The 23,323-nt window shown below is 42.2% G+C and overlaps 1 protein-coding gene and 7 non-coding genes across 8 annotated transcripts; 2 read left to right on the top strand and 6 right to left on the bottom strand.

The window, feature by feature from the left end:
- On the bottom strand, nucleotides 66-139 carry TRNAI-AAU. The gene has a single exon. It is a non-coding gene; the product is annotated as a tRNA-Ile (tRNA).
- On the bottom strand, nucleotides 700-771 carry TRNAA-CGC. The gene has a single exon. It is a non-coding gene; the product is annotated as a tRNA-Ala (tRNA).
- Nucleotides 1,561-1,633, top strand: TRNAK-UUU. The gene has a single exon. It is a non-coding gene; the product is annotated as a tRNA-Lys (tRNA).
- Nucleotides 9,667-13,892, bottom strand: HMGN4 (high mobility group nucleosomal binding domain 4). Its single transcript, XM_001928253.7, has 2 exons — nucleotides 13,708-13,892; nucleotides 9,667-11,418 (listed from the first exon to the last, which is right to left on the bottom strand). The coding sequence occupies exon 2, from the start codon at nucleotides 11,338-11,340 to the stop codon at nucleotides 11,068-11,070; it is 273 nt and encodes a 90-aa protein (XP_001928288.3). The 5' UTR covers nucleotides 11,341-11,418; nucleotides 13,708-13,892; the 3' UTR covers nucleotides 9,667-11,067.
- Nucleotides 14,101-14,173, bottom strand: TRNAV-CAC. The gene has a single exon. It is a non-coding gene; the product is annotated as a tRNA-Val (tRNA).
- TRNAR-ACG lies at nucleotides 14,741-14,813 on the bottom strand. Its single transcript has one exon. It is a non-coding gene; the product is annotated as a tRNA-Arg (tRNA).
- TRNAT-AGU lies at nucleotides 18,268-18,341 on the top strand. Its single transcript has one exon. It is a non-coding gene; the product is annotated as a tRNA-Thr (tRNA).
- On the bottom strand, nucleotides 23,241-23,323 carry TRNAL-CAG. Its single transcript has one exon. It is a non-coding gene; the product is annotated as a tRNA-Leu (tRNA).

Below are 23,323 nucleotides of genomic sequence, written 5' to 3'. Positions count from 1 at the left end.
GAAAAAGTATTTGATACTTAAATAGATAAGTGACACAAGGATTAATTTACAAAAGGTGACGTGTCTGGCCCGTACGGGGATCGAACCCGCGACCTTGGCGTTATTAGCACCACGCTCTAACCAACTGAGCTAACCGGCCAGATACCCAAAAAGCTATTTGAAAGCTTTAAGAAGAATAATATTTTCCTATTTACTCGTTACTAGATGTAATATGGCTTAAAAAAATAAAAAATTTAAAAAATAAATAGTAGTATGGTACACTTGAGTAGCTAGATTCACCTACACCGTGCAAGGCTTCGTTCTTATTCCATTTGTCCTACTTTTCAGTACCATGACTCAGCAGCAATAACCCCTCCTCCCCTTTCTGTGTTTTCAGGCCAGACACCTCAGCTCCAAACATTGAATGGGTCCTAGGCAAATTTCTAGAGTGCTCCTCTTCCGCCATCTGTTCGCTGGGTGTGTTTTTAATTACACTCATTTCAGATAAGGGCATCCCCAAATACCTCAAAGTTATCCTGTTTCTCTCTATATACAGTTCTATACGTAGTGGCTAAAAGAGAACTACAGAAAATTTCTTTACCGAAAGGTACAAAGCATGCATACTATGTTTTGTGGAAAATTCCTTCACAGAAGGATACGAAGCATGCGTACCGTGTTTTTACAGTTTTACACTTTCCTCATACTTTAGGTAAAAGAACCTGGAGATGCCGGGGATCGAACCCGGGGCCTCATACATGCGAAGCATGCGCTCTACCACTGAGCTACATCCCCGTTCTGCGCCACACCGTCTTGTAGCTCTCCCCAATTCTTTGACGCCGATTTCCACCCCGCCCCTCCACCCCCACCCCTAAGATTTTTGATTGCTTAAAATAAAACTTCCTTTATTTATTCAGCAAAATGGGGCAACATTCAATGGTATTCCGAGTGGAGAAAGCCTTCCAGTCATTGGACCCTTGACAGCACTTAACTTAGAGACCGAAGTAACTACCCGGAACTCTGACGAGAAAAAAGAGAATGGGGCTTTCCTTTAAAAGCTTCTTTCTTTCCTTTTTTCTTTTTTTCCTTCTTCAAAGACAGCTGAGTCCAGCACGAAATCAAATCGCTCCCTCGGTCTCTCGATATTAGGGTATCCAAAGTGCGGCCGAAATGGTGATGCAGTTATTCCTTAGAAGCTTCAGCATTGGATTGGCTTCCTTTTGAAAGTGTTTTGTTTGGGCCTAGATGTAGAATATTTGACATATTTCTCCAGGAAGCCTAGGAACTGAAAGCCAACATTCTGTAGTATTTTGCATATATCTTTATATACTAGGGATATGATGTTTATACATAGAGCGTACATCTACATTACATAGAGAAAGATAGGATTTAGGGGAAAGTATAGTTAATGTAATATGGTTATATCTAGGTCTTAAAGAAGACTTTTATTGTAGTTGAGTTTCTATGCTAAGCTTTCCTGAATAACCGGCTCCAAACTGGAATTACAGGAAAAACATAGAAAATCGTTTTTAAATGTATAGGTAAATTGATATAATTGATATTTTAAGCGCCTTTTACAAGCGAGCCCGGATAGCTCAGTCGGTAGAGCATCAGACTTTTAATCTGAGGGTCCAGGGTTCAAGTCCCTGTTCGGGCGTCTCTTCTTTTTTTAAATGCAGGAAAAAATCACTAACAGAAAGGAAACAAACTAATTTCCCTATAAAATAAGAAAGACTCCTGAGCACAGCATAAATAATCATAATTTAGGACTTCGTCGGAAAATACAAGGGCCCTTTTAGCTTTGTGATGGGTAACAATGGTCACAAGTTATCGAAGATCAAACTCTTTCTAGAAAAGCAAGCAAAATGCAGAACTTCTCTCTCTTCCCTACATTGGTGTGCTCCTCTCTGAAGTCAGCTCTAGGGATGCCCAGGTAAACTGTACAGAGGAGCTGGTAGCACACCCAGAATTCATGGCTTAGGGGCAGTGCTTTCTAAACTCTTTATGGCCGTGACCAGTTTGTGGTTTAGTTTACATCTGGACACACACACACCCATAACAGGAACAAAAGTTGCCTGAATAACCACTTACCATAGGCATTGCATACTATTTCAGATTCCATGATATTCTTAAAAATGCTGGGTGATTGATACCTACTATTAACTTTATTTTATATCTCCCTTATTGGGAAACACTGGGCTGTAGGGTGATCATAAAGATGAGATGTAACATATAGTGCAGGGCAATGTGTACTGTGCTTGTTACAGAGTCAAGGCTTGTACTGCTTACACAATGATGGGCCATTTAATCAGGAGCCAAGTTGTTGGGGCAAGGAATAGCAACTTCATTCAGAAAACCAGCAGACCATAAAGATGGTAGACTAGTGTGACCCCCCCAAGACATCTCTGAGTTAGAATAAGGGTTCCTTTTATACTAAAAGGGGAAGGAGTAAAGTCAGGGTTCCAGGATGTGTAAATTTCTTCCTTCATTCAGCCATTCATAGGTAGGCCTGGTGGGAAGGTTTCCTGTGAGCTAAACAAAGTAGTTTGGCTTAATGCTCATTAACAGGGGAGACAGGGTTCCCAGGGATGGGCCTTTATGTATAATTACCCTCATAGGCAACATTCCTTTAGTGATTAACTTATAGAAAAGCAATAAAATATGAAAATTGAAGTCATTTATTCTTCCCTATCACTTGCTGAGTAACTGCCTGCTCTGCTTCCTCTAAATCAGAGTCCCCTGTTCTAGAGGACCCAAAACCTCAAATCATCTGAGCACAGGGACACTAGCACCACCTCCTGGGAACCACTAAAGAAACAGAATTTGGCAGCCCTCCATTGAGACTTCATTTGGTAATTCTCCAAGGCAGAAATTTCACCCTAATGGATCCAGAGGATAACAAATAAGACTTTAGCTTGCTATTAAAAATCTTCAAATAAGTTAAAAAACTTCTAGAAAAAAAAAAGAACACTTCCTGTCAGTTGCCTAGTTGGCACAGTAGGCAGCAGATCAGCCTCAGAGTGTGAGAGTCTTAAGGTCAATCATCAGAGAAAAAGTAGCATTTTGCCCTAAGAAAAGTACTGCTAAAGAAGTAACCTACTGTGATTATCATTATTACTGCTATTAGAGTCACACGAGAAAGCTCTTCTTTAAGGGCTTGCCACTTCATAATTTTGATGCGGCCACACAACTATAGATGAAAGCTTTTCCTGTCTGTAAAGAAGCCCACTTGGGTTCTGACCCCACAGTTTTGTTTTTACAATGCGAAGAGCTTTTTCAATAAAAAAGGAAACTTCCACTAACTTTAATTAAAAACAACAGGGCAACTGTGTCTCTCAACCTTTTAAAAATAAGCGGGGGGGAGGAGGAGGGTGGTCACAAAATCGAAAATTTCAAAATGATCCTAACATGGTCTCAGAAAATGAAGGACTTACCGATACACCAATATGTATAGTTATATGAGAGTTCAAAGAGTTCCTCTCGACTCACAGCCTTTGGGGGAAGTTTGAGACAGAAAGGAGACAACCACTTGAAATTTTACACTTTGCAGTTTGGATCTTAGTGGGCTGAAATGCCAGCCCTCCTGAGCCGATTGTTGTCTGTGCTCCAACAACAAGGGTCTACCTGGATGCAGTTGGTTGATTGACAGATTTGCCAAGAATGCTAATCCAGTTCCAGGAGGCAAGGAAATTATATATTAGATAGCTATAAGATGGCACTGGATTAACAAACAAATCATATCTCCAAACCTGTCCTCATTAGCCCAGATATCTTCAACTCTTAAAATCAGCTAGTTCCTGGTAGAGGATTAAGAGGTGCAAACTCCTATATAAAATAGACAAGGATATATTGTACAGCACAGGGAATATAGTCAATTTTTTACCATAACTATAAATGGAGTATAATCCTTAAAAAATTGTGAATCAGTTGTGTACACCTGCAATTTACATAATATTGTAAATCAACTACTCCTCAATTTAAAAACAAATTAAAAAAAAAACTCAACTATTTATAATCATTTGCTTTCCCAGTAAAAACCTAGCATCCTCCATTCAAAGACACCCAGGTACCTTGAGTCTGGTGCATAGAGGAAAAAACTACTAAAAGTTTCCATGGGTTACTCACCTGTTTTTTAGGGAGACTGGGTGGTGACTTTAGATAAACCTTCAGATTCCCCAACTACACTATCAATCACACTTCTTTTCTACCGCTTATTAAAATATAAAGCAGAGAGAAAAAGCACACAAGCAATAAATGTAGATGTTGTTTACTTTTGAAATTTCATGTGGCCTCTATCCAATTCATCTACTCCCTGAAGACTTTGTTAAAAACAACAAACAAACAAAAAACCTCAAATAGTGAAAACAACTCACTGTGAGGAGATAATCCATGAATCTCTCACACTTCTGCCTGTATTGCTAGTGAGACACTGACGGCCCTTTGTTCTGGGTTATCTTTTCAAGGATGTTTATATAGCAAACACTGTTGGAAGACAGAGATAATATTTCTCTCTAGAGCAACAAACAGGCATGCTCCCTGCTCGTTATAAAAAAAAAAAATTGGATCCCCAGGTCTTTAGGGTTTCTGTCCTGAAATACAATCCACTGAATGTATATATGTCACGTGTTGCCCTCAGGAAACTGGAGTTGAGGAATCAGAGAAAAATGCAGATAATCTGGTTACTGCCATTGCTGGAATAATAAACCTGCCCACCTTCTCTGACCCTGGAGTCTTATGAATTGTACCAGCATCCCTGAAACTATGTGGCAGGCTAAATTAAGTTTAGCTTGCAAGTTGGGTAAGATTTGAGGTCTTTCATGTTTCTTAACATTCATCAGCTTCTCCTCTGTCCTCTTTCTTCTCCTGTATTCTTTACCTTGATTTCGTTATACAAGCATCCACATAAATGCCAAAACTAGGAATTGGAGTCCCTTCTCTGAATTCTTTCCTTCACTCACCCTACTCTTCCATATCCAATCCATCACCAAGTCTATCTGCTATTTTTGTATTTATTTGTTTATTTTTTGGCCACACCAGAGGCATCCAGGGACAGGGATTAAACCTGCGCCACAGCAGTAACCTGAGCACCAGCAGTGACAACACAGGATCCTTAACCTGCTGAGCTAGCAGGTTAAGTATTTAAAAGATTATATTTTAAATACTACCTTTTTAAATATTTAAGCGGGAGCATGCAGGGAATTCTGTGAAAATCTTTGTTTCTGCTCCCAGCCTACTACCCAAATTCAGGTTCTTGCCATCTTTTGTGAAGACTATGGCGATTGTCTTATACTTATTTTTCTTTTTTTAAGCAAAGAAGACATGTGTTCTGCTCCACCCTTTTGAAAGCCCCTTTTTTAGATCCGAATAAAGCAGGAAAACTCCACTTTCAATATCCTCCTTCAAATTCAGCCATACAAGGTCAACCAACACAGAGGTTTTTGTAAAATGCCAATCTGTTCAGGCTTTTCCCCAGAGCTAAAACTTTCAAGATAGACAGGAAAAAGTCTGAAATCTTTTGCAGAGAAAGACCCTTTTGAACCGCTTGGCTTCTGATGCATTTCTCCTCTCAACCTGCTTCTTTGTTCTTATGATTCATCTAACTTTAACTTACCTTGTGGCTGCAGGGCTGCGGAAAGATAAGGGCACTTTCTAGTTCTTCTCCTCCAAGGTCATGCCTGGAGCTAAATCCTTTGTGCAAAGCAGGCTTTGAGTCTTTCCTTGCAAGGATGGATGGTTCAGAAATGATGGAGTCAAATTTTGGAGTTTTTCACTTTGGCTTGTTTCTACTCCTCCCTCAAATTGGAGAGATTTTCTCTCTCTGGGAGCTGAATGCCATTGCTCTCCAGCGAGGGCAAAGGCCCTTGCGCCTGCCTTGTAGCCTGGCCACATGATGGAAGCTCTAAAATCTTTTGCTGGATAAATCAAGGAATTCATCCTTAAAAGCATGTCATCTTCCTTTTCTCTTCACCTTGCCAACCCCACTCCCTATAATCCTCAAATTCAAGTTTCCCTTCCTCCGCACCATGGCTGGAGTTTGCAGAGCACACTCTTTTAGCACTCATATCTAAATGACTGAATATATATATATATATATATATATATATAATATGTCATAAATTTAGTAATATATGTTAACTAAAATTAATGTCATTAATAATACTGTATAATATATTTGAAAGGTGCTAAGAAAGTAAATCTTAAAAGACGTCTTTAGAAAGAATTTTTTGTAACTATGTAAGGTGATGGATGTTAACTAGACATTTCACAATGTATACAAATATCAAATCATTATGTTGTACATCTGAGACTAAAATAATTTGTCAGTTATACCTCAATAAAAATAAATGAATTAATGGGTCGAACCCTTGATTTATCTTTGTGCTCCCTCAAGATCTCATGTGATCAACTTCCTCATGGTCACCCAAAAGAAATTTAAACAGGTGCAAGGAAGTAATAGTAAAGTTACTAATAGCTACATGTAGGAAGGGATTTTCAATGTGCCACTGTGTTGAGCACTTTCAGCGGATTTCTTAACTTGGGGACAGGTGAACTTGGGTAGGACAAAAATGTTTTCAGCTTCAAAATCTTTAACCGCTAATTGAAATTTAGCATATCCTTCATCTATGAATGCAGGCAACAAATTACAGTCAGAAGTACCTGTGGCTTTGTCACTAAGAGAAAACTGACATGTTCATATCCCATACTCTACAAGTGAAGTACCGTTGCAAATATTTCATACTTAACTATTTAGAAGTTACCGCAGTTGTAAGATGGGTCTCAATGTTTAATGTACTAGTGAACACGTGGTTAACATAGTTAACCATGTTACTATGTTCACAATATTACTATGTTGGCACATACTACTATGTGGACAATTATTTTGTCTTTGGATGATCACTGGTTTCCTTTGTTATCCTGCAGTTTGTCTTATGTTAGGGGGGTTATTTTTTTTATTTTTTATTTGGGGGGGTTGGTTTATTTTTGGCCGCAGAAGTTTCAGGGCCAGGGACCGGACCAGAGCCACAGCGGTGACAATGCCAGATCCCTAACCGCTGGACCACAGAGAATTCTTTATGCTATGCATTTTTTTAATTGCTCTTTATAGAATTTGAGAAGGCCTCCATAGGCTTCATCACGAGGCCACTGGGATCGCAGGCAGCTAAAAGGTTAAGAAGCCCCGCATCCCCGGCGACCTCCCTGTGCTGGCAACGCCTTGGGCTGGGACATCACTCAAGGGGACTTGGCGTGGGCGCCTGGGACCGGAGGCCCGAGCAAGGTCTGCGACGGGTCTGAGGAACTACACCAGGAAGGAACTTCACGGCCAGTCCTCCCCCTCCCGCTGGGGAATCAGGACACATTCCAGCCGTGCGGGCGCGAGGCGACACCCAGCAGAGCGACCTCGGGGGCCCGAAGGGCGTCGGCAGGCCGGGCGTCCGCAGGGGAGTGGCGTCAGGGTGCAGGTCTGGCCACGTCCGCGGGGAGTTCCAGTACCACGTTTGTAGGTCATTTTTATGACCCTGGATTGAAGCCCTTGCGGGGTTTTGGAGATAAATGGCGTACATTTTACCAGGAGCCCTGTGACCGCTGTTGAGAACAGAATGAAGAGGGCACACGGGCAGATGCAAAAAATAAACGTTCCTCCTTCTCCTTTCCAACTCTTCCAGGACCAATGCCTCAAGGTTGACCGTCAGAAAGTTGATGATTGGAAACTCTGGGTTACTCAGGCTGCTTCATATCAGACACCCACATTCTCAAAGTCCTAATAAGCCAGGATTTTAATTTACGAATTTACAGATGGGAATGTAAATGCCAAATGGCTCACAAGAGTGAGCCAGAGACGTTTAAAAGAGTCTTAATCTAGATTTTACCCTCACTGTATGACTTCGGGGCAAATTGTTTAATTTCTGTTTCCTTCGGTTTCACTAAAAATAAAAATGGGGATAGTAATATTCAACTCATAGGGTCATGTAAATAAAATGATGCACATAAATCCCTGAGCAGAACAGAGTTTGGCAAATGATAAGCACTTAATGAGAAATATTATTATTTGCTTTTGGGGAGGCCACGCCTGCAGGTATATGGACGTTCCCAAGGTACGGCCGAATTGGAGCTGCAGCTGCCAGCCTTTGCCACAGTCACAGCAACACCAGATGGAGCCGCATCTGCGACCCGCACCAGTGAGCCGCAGCAGAAACTCCTGAGAAGTGTCTTATTACTGTAAACAGTCTGGTATAATTTACTTTGTTATGCATTTACTTTTTTTCTATTTTGCTTTGCCGGGGTGGGGGGCGGGGGCATGTGGAGGTTCCCAGGCCAGGGACTGAATCCCAGCCACAGCTGGGACAACGCCAGATCCTTAACCCCCTGCACCACAGTAGGAACTCCTAAATATTTTTTGATTCAACAAATACTTTATGGAACATCTACTATACACAATATTCTTTTAACATCTTTGCAAATGTTATTATGTTCACTAGAATCCTTTTACCCACTCCTCGCTTGACCAACTTCTGTGTTTTCATTTTGCTGCTAAGGAATCAAAGTGCCTCAGAAAATGCTTCCTAATAATACCCTTTCATGTTCTGACATCAGGGTCAGGGTCTCCTGCAGTATTATCACAATACTAAGCACACAGTGGTGACTTTGAGGTATTTGACTCTGGATTCTTGACAACAGGGAATGTTTATCTTTGATCCTGTCCTGTTTTTTTTTTTTTTTTTTTTTTTTTTGGCAAGAAGGCAAAGATAATGTTTACCAAACAAAATGGGGTGGGAGTAATTGAGCAGAGGAAGGATGGTGATACAGCATGATAAAGTGGAATTTCCCATAATTCATTTGGGATGGTCATCTGTTTGTTTTTCCTCCTTTAAGTCTTCCCCCTTACAGCCTATTGCCCATGCATCAACCCCCCCCCACCACAACACACACACACACACACATCAACTTAGATTGTATGGTTCCTCTATTCAAAACTCTCGTTGGCATCCCCTCATTTTCAGAGGCAAAATGGTAACCTGGAGGAGTCTTCCATGTTCTGGCCCTGGGTAATCTCTGCAATCATATCCACTATCCCCCTTATCTACCCTCCAATTCAGCCGCTTCTGCCCCCCTTGCTTTTCCTCAGCATGCCAAACACATTTGCACTGCATCTCTGCGTTTGCTGTTCTCTCTTCTGGAATCTTTCCTCTCCTAGTCACATCTTTTATTCCTTTACTTCTTTAAGAGCTCTGCTCAAATGTCATCTCATGAGAGAAGACTTCTTTAACTAAATAGTACCCACTTACCCTTATTTATTTAAAGAAGCTTGTCACCTAACTTGTGCCTTTTCTATATCCTCCTCCACTAGAATATAAGCTTGGTGAAAGTGGAGATTTTTGTTCTGTTCGCCTCCGTACCCCACACACTTGGACAATGCCTAGAACTAGAAAAAGGAGAAGATACAATGACTGTAAAGAAACAAGATTGTTCACATATATAGCATATGTTGCTGTCTAGGTAGAAAGCCCGAAATAATATACAGACATGTTGTAAGAATTAATGTAAATTCAGCTAAATTGCAAATTCAGCCTAAGCTGCTGAATAAAAATCAACTTTGGCTGAAATCAGAAAATGTAGCAACTAAAAAGTTACCATATAAAGCTGCATCCGAAAGCACACAGTCCCTAAGACATATTAACAAAAGAAAACATGTATGGAGAAAATTATAAAACTTTATTGAAAGACATTTTAAAAAGCCTAGATAAATGGTGAATTATATCATGCTCATGGATTAGAAGACTCAATATTGTAACTGATCTATAAAGTCAATGCCAATCCAATAAAAAGTCCAACTTTGTTTGTTTGCTTGATTTGGAACTTGTCAATCTAATTCTAGAACTTGTATGGAAAAGCAATTGGCTAAGCATAGTCAAGATACTCTGAGGATGAAAAGTTTGATGCTGTTGAAGGTGGAAGTGGGATTTGTCCTGAGATATCAAGACCATTTTCTAAAGTTGTAGTACTCAGAATTACATAGTGCCACCACAAGGTTAGACAAATTGACCAGTGAGTCAGAATTGAAACTGTCAACAGACACCTCCCCCCTGCCATACACACAGAAACTTGATTTATGAAAGAGCCAGTGTTACAGATCAGTGGGGGAAAGGGTGACCTTTTCAGAAAATGGTGCTGGGACAACAACTTACCACATAAAAGAAATAGTTGATATTGAATCACTAGCTCATATTTTTGCAAGAATCAGTTCAGGGAAGACTAAAAACAAATGTGAAAAGCAAAACTAGAAATTTTTTACAAGGCAGCAGAGAATATCTTTATGACTTTGGGTTGGAAATGATGCCTCCCCTACCACGAAGCCAACTATATCCAGCTTTATAAGATACTTTTCATAAATAGTTACTTCCAACAGGACATGGGTGACAATGCTTAACATTTTACAACTTTCAACCTTGCCTCCTCCTAAAGTAAAAGAAGTCTACTGCTGCAGTGAACAGGAAACATTTTTTCAGAAAGAGTGACTATTTCACATGAGGCATATAAGAACTTTTCACAGGTCAATTCTGACATGGAGGAAAGGAAGGAAACACTCCAGAAATATTAATGAGATGATCCACCAAATGCAAACAGGAATCCTGGCTTTTTTGAGCAAGACCATCTTGCTGGCATCACCAGAAAGCCAGATTATTTTTGTTTGACACAGCTGATTCTAGCAGTGCCAAGGCTGTGTCATGACTCTTGGTTTCAGGAAGTCAAAGACACCTGATGGCATCAGGAGATGAGATGAAATGAAGTTTTGCTTCCCCACGCTATGAGGCCTCTGACCCATAGTGGCTGCCATGTATGAATGTCAGGGTATCTGGAACCAAGAAATCTTCAAATACAAGGAGAGAAAATCCTATTTTCACCCATTTCAATCCAGTTTCTGAGACATTCTACTAGTGGTTATTTGCCCTTTCCATAAAAGACCACAACAAAGTGTCTTGTGTGCTAATAACATAACTTAAAAAAACTCTACCTTTTAATAAAATTTGATGTAAAAAATAGTATTTCAAACAGTAGAGTCACTGGAAGTACAGAGCCATTGAAAAGTACGCTTCACTTGGCATCCCCAGCGCTTTCTGCTTTCTGTGACTGGTCTGTGGAGGCATCTCGGTTTTTGGCTGGGTTGTTCCCATCCTTGCCACCTTCGGCTTTCCCCTTTCTCCCTTTCGCTAGCTTCTCTGCCTTCTTTGCAAGGGCTTTTTTCGGCCTGGGCTCTGGTTTTGGAGGGGCAGGTTTAGCAGACAACCGTGCCGATCTTCTCTGTGGCTCATCTTTCGCCTTCGCTTTGTCACCTTTAGCATCTCCTTTGGCCTTTCTCTTAGGCATGGTGGCAGCAGTGCTTGGCAGATGGCTTTGCCAGCCCAAGGAGTTCTTCTGTCTTCCTCACTGCTCCTAGAAAGATTTCTTTAACAAGACATGAACAATGTAAACCATAAAAAGACGGACAAATTTAACTACATTAAAATTCGAATTGGGACTTCTTATTGTTCAGCAAGTATCTGTGAGGATGAGGGTTCGATTCCCGGCCTTGCTCAGTGGGGTAGGCATTGCCTCAAGCAGCAGTGTAACTTCCATATGCCGCTCAGATCTGGTGTTGCTGTGGCTGTGGCATAGGCCGGCCAGGGACCTTCCATATTCCGCAGGGGTGTGGCCCTAAAAATAAAATAAATAAAATAATGTAAAAAAATTTCAAGTTTGACTATATTAAAATTAGTAATTTGTATATGACAAAAAGATGCATAAAAAAGTAAAAAAAAAAATGTTACAAGCTGGAGAAAGGCATTCATAGTATATATAACTGACAGGATTAGCATCCATAATACTGAAAGAATTCTTACAGATCTGTGAGTAAAGGACAAAATGAAAATTTAAAAACAATGGGCCAAAGGGGTTAATAACTACTTCTTAGAAAAAGCATGAATGGTGAAAAAGCAAAAAAAAGAGTAAACTTCATTGGTAATATGGGACATGAATACAAAACCCACAAGATATAACATTTCACATCCATCAGATTGGAGACAACTAAGTTGCCTGACAATATCAAGGGCCCAGCAGATGTGGAACAAATAAACACAGAAAGTGATTTTGAATTTGAATAATTAGGACCCAGGCTTATAGCTGGCATTCACAAACACGGTGGGACTTTTTTATTTTTATTTTTTATTTTTTTAATGGCTGCACCTGCAGCATATGGAAGTTACCTGGCCAGGGACTGAATTCCAGTCACAACTGTGACCTACACCACGGCTGTGGTCCTTACCCACTGTGCCACAGCGGGAACTCTCAAAATCTTTTTCCCATGGTTTTTTTCTCTTTCATCTTGAGTCTGCTTGTCTCCTGAGCGGGAGCAGGGAGAGTAAGGGCTGATGGGTGGGGCCTTACTTCAGCCCCCTCCTGGGGGAATGCCTCTCAGGCCTAGGGCACTGACATGTGCAGAGAGGGAGAGGTAACGGTGGGGTGCTCTTTGTACAAAAGAGAAACATGGTTTTGCACAGAAATAAACAGCCTTGGGTAAGGGGAAAAAAAAAAAAAGTATTCCTGTGGTTTGGCCTCAGAGAAAGATGGAGAGGACAAAACCCAACACCTCCAGGACCCTGAGACCCTTGCTCCTGGAAGGCACCATATGAACTCACATGTATTTCTGAGTGGTATAGAGGGGTTTTTAAATGGAAATGTCTTAGACAAATTTGCATCGAGCACCTGTCCAACTTATTGCCTTGTTAAGAAGGGAAACAACAAGATGACAAAAGCATGTGTCTTTCAGAGAAAGTATGAAAATGAGGGAGTGACAGGGCTGGGGAAGGGATGCTTATACAAGTTGCCTGTTTAAAAAAGAAAGAAAGAAAGAAAAAAAAAACCAGGAAAACAGTTCATTACGTAAGTATTGCTCTTACTTGTCTTATGGTTATAAAAACATCACATTCATATCAGTCATTTGAGGGAATCTGGAACATTGCCATCTGAGAGACTAGGCTTGGTTACCCTTAGAAACAGTAACAACAACAGTAATAATAATACACCTAAGAAGAAAATCTAGAGGCTATGTTGAAGCTGTATGGTGTTACATACATATAATTTTATACAAATTGTATAATGTTTTTCTTCCATTAACACTGAAGCAGGCCATGTCAGAAACAGAGGTACGAGGCCAAACACCAGGGCCCAAGTCCTGATTTAAAACAGGTATTGCCAGGGACTTTTCTCAAGACTCAAGGCAATATGCAACAGTTGGTCTATTTCTTAACTTTGGGATGCTTTTTTCTTTTTGACAGGGAGAGCAGAAGGCCCAAGTGGTGGAAAGCTCAGCCCTTCGGTGGCCACTGAGGAGGGGATTCTCAGAGGTGAGGCCGCCTAAGATGGAGAGGAGAGGGGAGAAAGAGCCCAGGCCAGTGGCAGACCTATTCAGGGCCACAGCCCTGCGGGCCCTATGCTTTCAAATCCTCTTCTTGCTTCTCCTTTTTCTGCCCTAGAGCTTCCCTGGAGACTTCTCACTCCAGCAGGGCCTGTAATGACCCTCCCCTCCCGAATTCCGCTATTCTTGAGAATGGGAGGCAAGGCGGAGGTGGGGGGGACCCTAGGTGACCTCATCACTACGAGGGCCGGATTGCAGGAGGGTCCCGAATCTAGGCAGGGCGGCCGCACTCCCCCCATTTTCCGGAGACGCTCGCAAAGGCCTCCTTCCGAGGTGCTTACCCGAGTCTCGCGGCCGTCCGAGCGGCGCGGGGCTCCCGACTGCCGGCCTGCTGCGCAGGTGCCCTCGGCTGGGGCAGGGCCGGCGTGAACCCTGCGATCGTGGAGAGACGCCCGGAGCCCGGCACAGCCGGGAACAGGAAGGCAAGGCAAGGCGGGGATGCGCTTCCGGGGCTGCGGGCGTCGGGCCACCTCGCGTCGCAGTCGGGGACAGCCCGGTTCTCCCCTCGTGATACTAGTGTCCGCCTCCGGGGGCCGCAGACTCCGGACCTACTTTGAATAGTGTCGCCACAGCACCACAGGCCGGGACAAGTGAGATAAGAAAAGGAGGGAAACGTATTTATGATTTTTTCAAATAAATGGTTTAAAGGAAATGTATGGTGGTAGAAAAACGTTTGTTTCCGCCCGGTTTCGAACCGGGGACCTTTCGCGTGTGAGGCGAACGTGATAACCACTACACTACGGAAACCTTGCGGTGATGGTTTTCCCCGACTGGTAGTTCATTCTACGGAACTCCCCACCCCCATGCCTCCGCTGCCCATTTGCTCCGTTCCTGTAAATCTCCGTCGTTAACGTGCACTTGGCGTCTGTGTACCATTCTCCTAAATCAGAGAAGCCAATTAAATGCGAAAGCCAAGCCCGTAGGGCGCATAGATCTGGAGCCGAGTTCTTAATAATTTATTCCGGAAATGGCTGGATAGGGGAGAACGAATGCGACTTTAACCCCTTCACTACCATTTCTCAGTCTGAACTAGATTTTAATTTCTTTCCCTTTGTTTACTATGTTACCTTTAGTTAGAATGGACTGGCGAAGCTGGGCGTGACACCCGGCCCGCGCGCATTTCTCCCGCTGGCGCCACCTCATGGCCGTACGCGGAATTGCTCTGCTAAGGAGTGACGTCTCCCGTTGCGGTTAAAACTGGCGCTTTCTCGCTCCCGAGACTTCCAGGCACACCTCACTTTATAAGGATTTCCTAACTTGATCGAACGTCTCAGCGGTAGGCAGAGGAGGTAAGTAAAAAGTAACCACGCACATCGAGCCAGCCAGGAGTCGAACCTGGAATCTTCTGATCCGTAGTCAGACGCGTTATCCATTGCGCCACTGGCCCGGCGTGTGTACACTTTTCAGGCGGGCATGCCTTCATCAGAAACAAGGCGGCGGCGCTGCTTCACGCGGTGCGGTCTGCGCCTGGGCCTGCAAGTTGCGTTGTCCTAGCTAGTTCAGACTTGCAGCGCGTGGACTCCCAGGCAGCCACTTTGCTTGCACGCGCGTCCCCCAGTGTCTGTAGTCCTGTCTCAGTGTGTCTGAACCAACCGAAAAATGGCGGTAGGAGGCAAGCCTGGCACTCTCTCGGCCTCAGTATCACCCCCATTCAATAATTCATTCATTCAACCGATATTACCATTCAAGGTACCGGAAATACAACTGTCAAGAAAATAGATTTGGGTAGGGGGATGCTGGAGGTTTGGGATGGAAATGCATTATACAACTACAAATGTAATAAATTCATTGAGTAATATAAATAAAATAAAATTTTTTTTTCACAAAAGAAAGAAAATAGATGTCATCCTTGCCCTGAAGAAGACTGTATGGAAGTAGCGAAGACGGTAATAAAGCACTAAATAAATAAAATAATAGTGATAAGCACTTAGAGGGAAGAATAAAACAAACGGGAAAAGGAATAGGAAAACCCAGCAGGGAAGGTGATGAAAGATAAATGTGGGTATTGGGGAAAGAGCGACCTGGAACAGGGGGAATCTCCAGGGCAAAGGCCTGGAGGTGGGAGCGCGCTTGGGGATTTCAGCAATGTGGCGGAGGCCAGTGCTGAGCGCAGAGCGCTAGGAGACCTCGAGGAAATGATCCTTGGCCTTGTACGCCCTTGTAAAAACTTTGGCTGTTACTCTGTAGGAAATTGGAAGCCACTGTACGGTGGCAATATATCTCTCTTGTATCTTCTTGCATGGTTGAAAAAACTTTATTCCCCAAATTTACTTAAGCAAATTCGTCATGACACGGATCCCAGTTCCCGGGACTGAATCTAGGCTGCAGCCTTGAAAGCACAGAATCCTAATCACTAGACCACGGAACTGACCTTCCCTCTTAATCTTAGAGCCTAATCAGTAAATGCCTACTTACTGCCCCAGCTCCAACTAGTATTTGTTCTAATCTTTAGATGAGAACTTCACCAAGATAGCTTATCAAAGGGGTGGTGAAGGGTGTGATCCTCTGCTGGTTTTCCTGGTAATTGACCTGTCAACCTGAGGTCAGTTCTCCCTATAGTTGGTAATCTCCCTCTTCCCCTGGGAGCTAAGACTACTGCCGTGTGCTGCACATGGTGGGGTGTCCTCTGGGGCCTTGCCTCAGACCCCTGAGTTCCCCCATCCATTAAACCGCTGATGTCTCTGTTACTGACTCTGGGCCTTTTCTTCTGTCTTGAAGCTGAGCAAGTATAGGGCTTGCAAGCCTGCTGGGTGCAGCACAAGGGAAGCAAACTGGGTACCTCTTGGTTCTATTGTTATCCTCATCACATAGCCAGGATGAGAAGGCCAGATTCTAGGGAGTTCCTGGAAGTCACAGGTCCCATCTTGCACCTCTAAAATGGCCTTCGACTCAGCCAGCTGGGAGGCCGTGCTCACATTTGCTGTCTTCAGTGTCTGTAAAGACCTCCCTTTGACAGGTTTTGAAAGCTTTTCGTGGCTGCCTTAAATTTCTCTACTCAAGTTCTGACATGAGCTGACATTCGCTTTCACTTCCTTCTTAGAGATCTTTCTCCTGGGTCTTTTTCTCTGAGAGTTCCAGTTTCCAGCTTCCAGTCTTTTTTTCAGTGGTTGTTTCAGCCAGAAAAAGAGAAACTGAACTGACAAAAAACAGAACAGCACATATATTTCTAGGAGTCGTCTTACATGATTGTAGGGACTGACAAATCTGAAATCTGTAGTGCAGGCTAGGAGTTTAGAAAATTCCAGGCAGGAGCTGATACTACTACAGTCTTGTGACAGAATTTCTTCTTCCTTAGGAAGAGCTTCACTTTGCTCTTAAAGTCTTTCACCTTGTTGGCTAAGGCCCACCCACATTACTGAGGATAAACTCTTTTACTTATAGTCAGCTAATCAGATGTTAACCACATTTACAAAATGCCTTCACAGCAACATCTAGGTTAGTGTTTAACTGAATAACTGGGCTTTTACTAGCCAAGTTGCTTGCAAGTCAACTGCTTTGAATTACTAGAATGTCTCTGCAAATTTTGACAGCAGCCAATCAGAGGAAAAACTCAAACCAAATACTGTTGGCTCTGCTGTCTTTCTAAATGTCCACTGCAGTTTGGTCAAAGACATGTTAGGTGTGACTGTGATGTTCCATGATTATCTCAGCTCCAAGTGCATTAATAATGCTATGGTTAATCTTATCCTATTAAAGAAATTGGGGCTTACTTCATAGAGTCAATCAGACTGTGTGTTGAGTTCATAGACTTTCGATCATTTTATGAAAATGAAAAACCTAGCAGAGTCAAGAGATTTTTAACCTCTGCCCCACATCATGTTTGTAGGCGGAGACTAGTGCCATGGCTGCTGAAATGAGAGAGAAATCTTGAAATATTGATACAGTTTAGAAATACTGAAACGTTGATTTCAGCATTTTCACCATGACAACAGATTTCAAGCAAGCAGCCAGTCATAACTATAGATTTCATTTGGGAAGTTACTTTCACAGCGATGGCAACAATTTGTAAGCTCTTCTGAGTTCCACTAAAGTCCTTTGGTCAAATTAAATTCCCAAGGACAGATTTGTTTTACAGAGAGTGGGATAAATCGAATAAATTTGGAACAGTTACAAATACACAAGCCTCCATTTAAACATAGAAATTCTTGTGAATGCTCTCAATTTGATAGCTTATCAAGCAGATCTTTTGGACAAGTTTTCAGATAAGAAAGAAAGATTTTCTTCCTCTAGCTGCAGAAGAGAGGGGACTGCTCCTTTTATCTCTTTCCAAAACTAGGTTTTAATGATGAAGTCTTGAATTTTTTTAAGACGCGACTCTGGAATTCCATTAGTTAACATTATAAGCAAGAAGCAGGCAGATGGAACACAATTTTACGGAAAGAAATGGCTAAAGTAGGGCCCATGTTTTAATTAAAATTCGTGAACTAAAGAACATAGAGCTTTCTTCCTTCAGGGACTAGTTTTTGGTGCTGGAAGTGTTCTGGTGTAAATGTGTTACACGACCGATGGAGTGTTCTCGTGTAAACGTGGCCGGTTTCATCTCCTTCGTGAGCCCCAGGTCACACTTCACCCAAGGAAGCAGACGCTGTTTGCCCTTCCTGGCGGTTTTTCCCACTGAGCAGCCCGAGGGTTCAGGCTCACGCCGGTCTGGAGGGGTCTCAGTATTCCTAAGGCTTCGTGCTCTCTTAGGTCTTTGGGAGCAAAGCGGAGGTACGTCTTTAGGGTCTGGAAAACCATCTGGGCTACTCCTGAGCCTCAATAAAAAGAAAATGAACATATGCAGAGAACAAAAGCAAATGTCATTCCTTTTCCATGTCGATTTGAAAGCTGGCAGGCGTGCTGGCTCCGTGGCTTAGCTGGTTAAAGCGCCTGTCTAGTAAACAGGAGATCCTGGGTTCGAATCCCAGCGGGGCCTACTGGGGTTTTTCCTGCCCTAGATAAAGTTGTCTTCCGTTAAATTTTCCCTAAGGGGTTTCACAAAATTTATATGGGTCTAAGAGTGAGAACAATCTTACTGTTTACAGAAAAAGAGACAAAGATGAATTTGTTTTTCTTTCAGAAGTATTTCTACCTTCGTGTCCTTACATTTTTACGACATACGATATTTTTTCAGCAAGTGTAAAAGGAACTAGGAAAAGCACGAGGAAAAGTCACCAGATTTAAACTACAAGCAGCATCACAATCTCTGGTCATTCTATTCATTTTCCTGGGGGGAATCCCAGATGGATAGGCTTTCATAATCTGCAGGCAATATTTTTTAGCAAGTTCAACCTCTGGAATAATTGATAAATGTTGTTGAGAAGGCTGCAGTATCTCAATTTACAGCAACCTCTAAAATCCAACCATAGAACACAAGCTATAAATACTTATTTTAAGAGGTGGACTTGTGCTCAGAGTTTTTTGAAAAGGAAAATCAAAGAGAAAAATATCTGTCACTGCGATTTCAGAAAAGAAGCTGTCAGGGAGGGGTATCCTTTGCACTGTATGGATAGCCCACTGGAACAGGCAGATTTGAAGCTGTCAGCATCCAGGCCGACTTGAAGAAACAGTTCAGGAAGGGCTGAGGTCCTTTCTTCCAAATTCTCCAAGAGAGTGGGAAAGAACTCTGGAGTTTTACTCATAGCTGGACCCCTATGCATAGAAACTCAAGACCAGGGAAATGAAATTCACTGTAACTCTTACTCATCTCCCAGGACCAAGTCCCCTGCCCCCCCCCCAACCTGGCGCAGAAAGTTCCACCAACCTAGCATTTACCTTCAGAACAAGCTCATTATTTTATATAGATGGTCAAGGGTACAACTATGATCTCCTCCTGTTCTATCTGCAGAAACAAAATGTCCTAACACTTTGAGGAATAGTTCAGGAAACAACTTTACTTTTGCAAAGATTTTCTTCACTCATTCTACAGTTTAACCGCCCACTTTTCTTTATAGAAATCACACAGCAGTGGAACGTGTCAACGAAAATTCAGTTAACAGTCAAGAAGCAAAAAGGGAATTTTATTTGAGCTAAACTGAGGATTTTAACACAGGAGATAGACTCTCAGGAAGCCCTGAAAACTCTCCACCTGTGGCAAGTTGAAGGCACAGTCACATACATTTTCAGGACAGAGGATAATACATCAAAATGACATACTGATATTTTACATAAAGTTCACCAAGAATACATAGCCTGTGAAAGCACATATGAAGTGAGCAGCAGATCACTGTGACCCATCCTGAATTGCGAAAGAATGCTCTTCTTTTAAGAAGTTATATTGCTAGTGTCAGAAGTAAGGGGGAAAATGATCTTTAGAATGGAGCAGTCACGTGATCCCATCTTTGAGGTGCTCTGGTTAATGTGTACTGCTGACACATACTGCACCTTAGGGACGGAGGGGGACGTCCAAACAAACCCATAGAGAGAATTTTAAGTTTAAATTTTCTTATCCTGCCTTAAAATATGACTTTTATTTCATCAAAAGACAGACCCTCTTTTTCACATCCTTCTATCTTCTCCTCTAGAAAGCCTTTTTATCCCCCAGGCCCAGAGTACAGACCTCCCTCAAATGGTGTGGCCAGCTGGTGTCAATGTCAACACCAGACCACTCCTTCATCCTGCTACTAAGCCTGCCTTAACCTTAGCCTTCCGCTTTATCAGGTTCCAGGAACACCTTTGCAGGGATGTTTCCAGTCAAGTGGCCTTCAATGGATTTCCTGATCTGTACCACTGAAGTAACAGTCCTGGCTACCGAAGCTATAGAATATTCCAGGTAAGGAATCTAACCTTCTCTCCCCAAAGCCTAAAAATCTTCTTAACTCTCCATATATCAATTATGAAAGTGAGTTATGTGTACAAGTGGAAATAGTTTGCAATCAAATTCTTATTTATCCAGGTAGAGCTTATCATGTGGCAGACACCATGCTAATCACCCATGGGTCATGAGTTCTGTCCTAAAGACATTGGCGGGAGCGGGAGGCAACAATTCAATGGCGATTACAGTAGAGTGGGGTTTCATACCATTGGGAGGGGAGGGTACTGTAGGCCACACTTTGATACTTAATTCAAACTGGGTAGAGACAGAAGGAGGTGGGGGAAGACTTCATGGAAGAAGTAACACCCAAGTTGAGCATGAAGGAGATGTAGACAAAATCCAGGCAAGAGAGAGGAGTGGAAGAGGTGCTCCAGGCAAAGGGAATACTGTGTGCCTGGAGGTGAGAAAGTATGTTCAGTTCAGGTAAGTGGCAGCAATTGGAGGCTGGTGTGTGCAAATCTCTTCTTTATCTGGAGATGACTGGCTCTTTAGGCATCCATCCTTTTCATTCATGGCGCCATGAAAAGCGCAGGAGAATTGATTTGTCCGTGATGTGCTGAAGTTCCAGGCCAGGGATCTGAACCTGTCATAGCAGTGACCCCAGCGCCCAGCAATGACAACATCAGATCCTTAAAACGCCGCGCCCCGAAGGAACTCCTCATGCTTTCTTTTTGAAAGACACTGAATTACCGAATGAACTTATTTACAAAACAGAAATAGACTCACTGACATAGAAAACAAACTCATGGCTACCAAAGGGGATGGGCAGGGGGCGTGGTGTGGAGAGAAATTAGGAGTTTGGGATTAGCATATACACACTACTAGATATAAAATAGATAAATAGCAAGGACCTACTGTATAGCATAGGGGACTATATTCGATGTCTTGTAATAATCCATAATAATCTATAATAGAAAAGAATATATATATATATATAGGAATCGCTTTGCTGTACACCTGAAACTAACACAAGATTGTAAATTAACTATATTTCAATAGAAAAAATGGTTTAAAAAAGAATAAGAAAAAATAAGAATTTCATCTTCAAAAAACAAAAACCAAAATCATGTGTTACCAAAGCAGTGTGGATAGGACTTGAATTTACCAGTTGTGGATTAAATGAGACCTCTAGCTGGGCGCTGAGGTCCTCCCATGGGGGTGTGGAGCTAAAAAGGGGACTGTATTTCCCATTTCTTCCCAGGTAACAACACTCAGCTACCTGCTTCATACCTGTTTTTGCTGCTAGCATGTCTACTACTCAGGGTAGGAGCTGTATCAGTTCTGTTCACTGCTGGATCTTGAGTCCAGCACAGGCCTTGGCAAACAGTAGGTGTTCAACTGCCAAAATAATAATAATAATAATATTTATCAGATTTATTAGGCATTTAGGCCAGCCATTTATCAGGCCTTTATTATTTGCCAAGCACTTTGTATATACCAAGTCATGCAATTTCACAGCATACTTATGAGGTAAGGTTCAATTATTTCCTCCCTTTTAGGGAGGAAGGCACCAAAGCAAGGGGTACAAAGTAACTTGTCTGGTAGCTCATACAGCTCAGAAGTGGCAGAGCCCAAGTAGCCTGAGTAGCATTGGACCCAACCATTGATCCTCCATGCACCTCTGAGTGCTCTCCTATTACTCTAGGGGCTGTGCCTATTTGCCATTTCTTCCTTTCTCATATGTTGCCAGGGCCTAAGTAGGAACTCAAAATGGGCAAAAATGGACAGTACATGGCCACCTGGGTGACAAAGGGAAACTTCATTTCTTTATTCTTTTCTAGCCTTGTTGATGATAATCTTCCAAGATGTATTAGTTCACTTTTTTTTCAGTGTATATATGAACTTTCCTGTGAGTTTTGAGGAATTTGGAGGAGAGAGAGGGCAAGACATTTCTGAATATTATAAGAGATTATAAGAGAGTCACCCCATTTTCTGTCTTTGCAACCTGGCATTAGCTTGAATTTCTTTTTTAAAAAGGAATGAAGAGGAGAAAATTCCAGTCACCAGACGTTTTTGATTAAATGGGACTGTACAATAATGTAAGAATAATATTTACCATCCAAGTTTAAAGTTCAAAATATTAACATTGTATGTTAATATTTGTAACTATGCTATTAATGCTCCCGGTAGGAAGGCTGGACATCAGAAAATTTGAATTTGAGGGATATTTCTGTAGCTGTCACTAACTCTGAACTTCTGTGTGTCTAGATCTTCCTCCCTGTATCTTGGGTCCTGTTCTGAACTGCAAAATTTGTAAACTGTCAGACTCATGACATGCAGTTCCACTTGGCTTCGTAATAGAATGTATAGGAAGATGTCCATTGATGGCACCCTTATTTGTGGTGGCAAAGCATTTGATTTAATCTGGGAGTCATCCCTAGGTGAGGACACACACCGCAGATCTCGATGCAGTAATTAAAACTAACTGAGCTAGGTGTGGTCTAGATGTCTGCACAGCAACACAGATTAAAAAACCCAAAAAAACTGTGGGTCAAAGGGAACAAAGCAAAAACAGAATGAGATATATGACCTAGAGGCATTGTGGCATTTATGTAAATTTAAAATGCATATATTGAAACAAAAAATACATGCTCTTCAAAAACATATAGAAAGAAAGAAAAGGATGATTTTTTTCAGTGATTTCTTATGGGGGTGGAGGATGAGAAATGAAATTGAAGAAAGGCAATTAAAAAGGAATCTATAAATAAATTAAACAAAAAAGGGCCCCGGTGGACATCAGTGATAACTGAGTAATGTTGATTCAGCTCCTTGAGGGATAGACAACTGGAGACAGTGAAAAGAGATGAGACTGAAATGACTAGTTCTTGAATTGTCTTCTGGGTAGAGTGGTTTCATTCTAAAGCCTGAGTAATTTCTTTTTTAAGAAAATGTATTTTCCATAGTTTTTTTTAAAAAAACAATTGATTACCCCGTAGTGGGAACATGGGTGTTATATGGTTCGCACCTGCCACCACAAGGTGGGTGGTAGATAGGATCACTGTTGTTCAAGAAAAAGCGTGTTGTCAGGAGTGGGATTCGAACCCACGCCTCCAGGGGAGACTGCGACCTGAACGCAGCGCCTTAGACCGCTCGGCCATCCTGAC

This window comes from Sus scrofa, chromosome 7, assembly GCF_000003025.6.
Source record: "Sus scrofa isolate TJ Tabasco breed Duroc chromosome 7, Sscrofa11.1, whole genome shotgun sequence".
Taxonomy (NCBI): Eukaryota; Metazoa; Chordata; class Mammalia; order Artiodactyla; family Suidae; genus Sus; species Sus scrofa.
The sequence above is the reverse complement of the archived record's forward strand: the minus strand, read 5'-3'. Positions and strand labels throughout refer to the sequence as shown.

Bases quoted from the DNA above. Each gene is read 5' to 3' on its own strand.
- HMGN4 (XM_001928253.7), bottom strand. From the start codon at position 11,340: ATGCCTAAGAGAAAGGCCAAAGGAGATGCTAAAGGTGACAAAGCGAAG.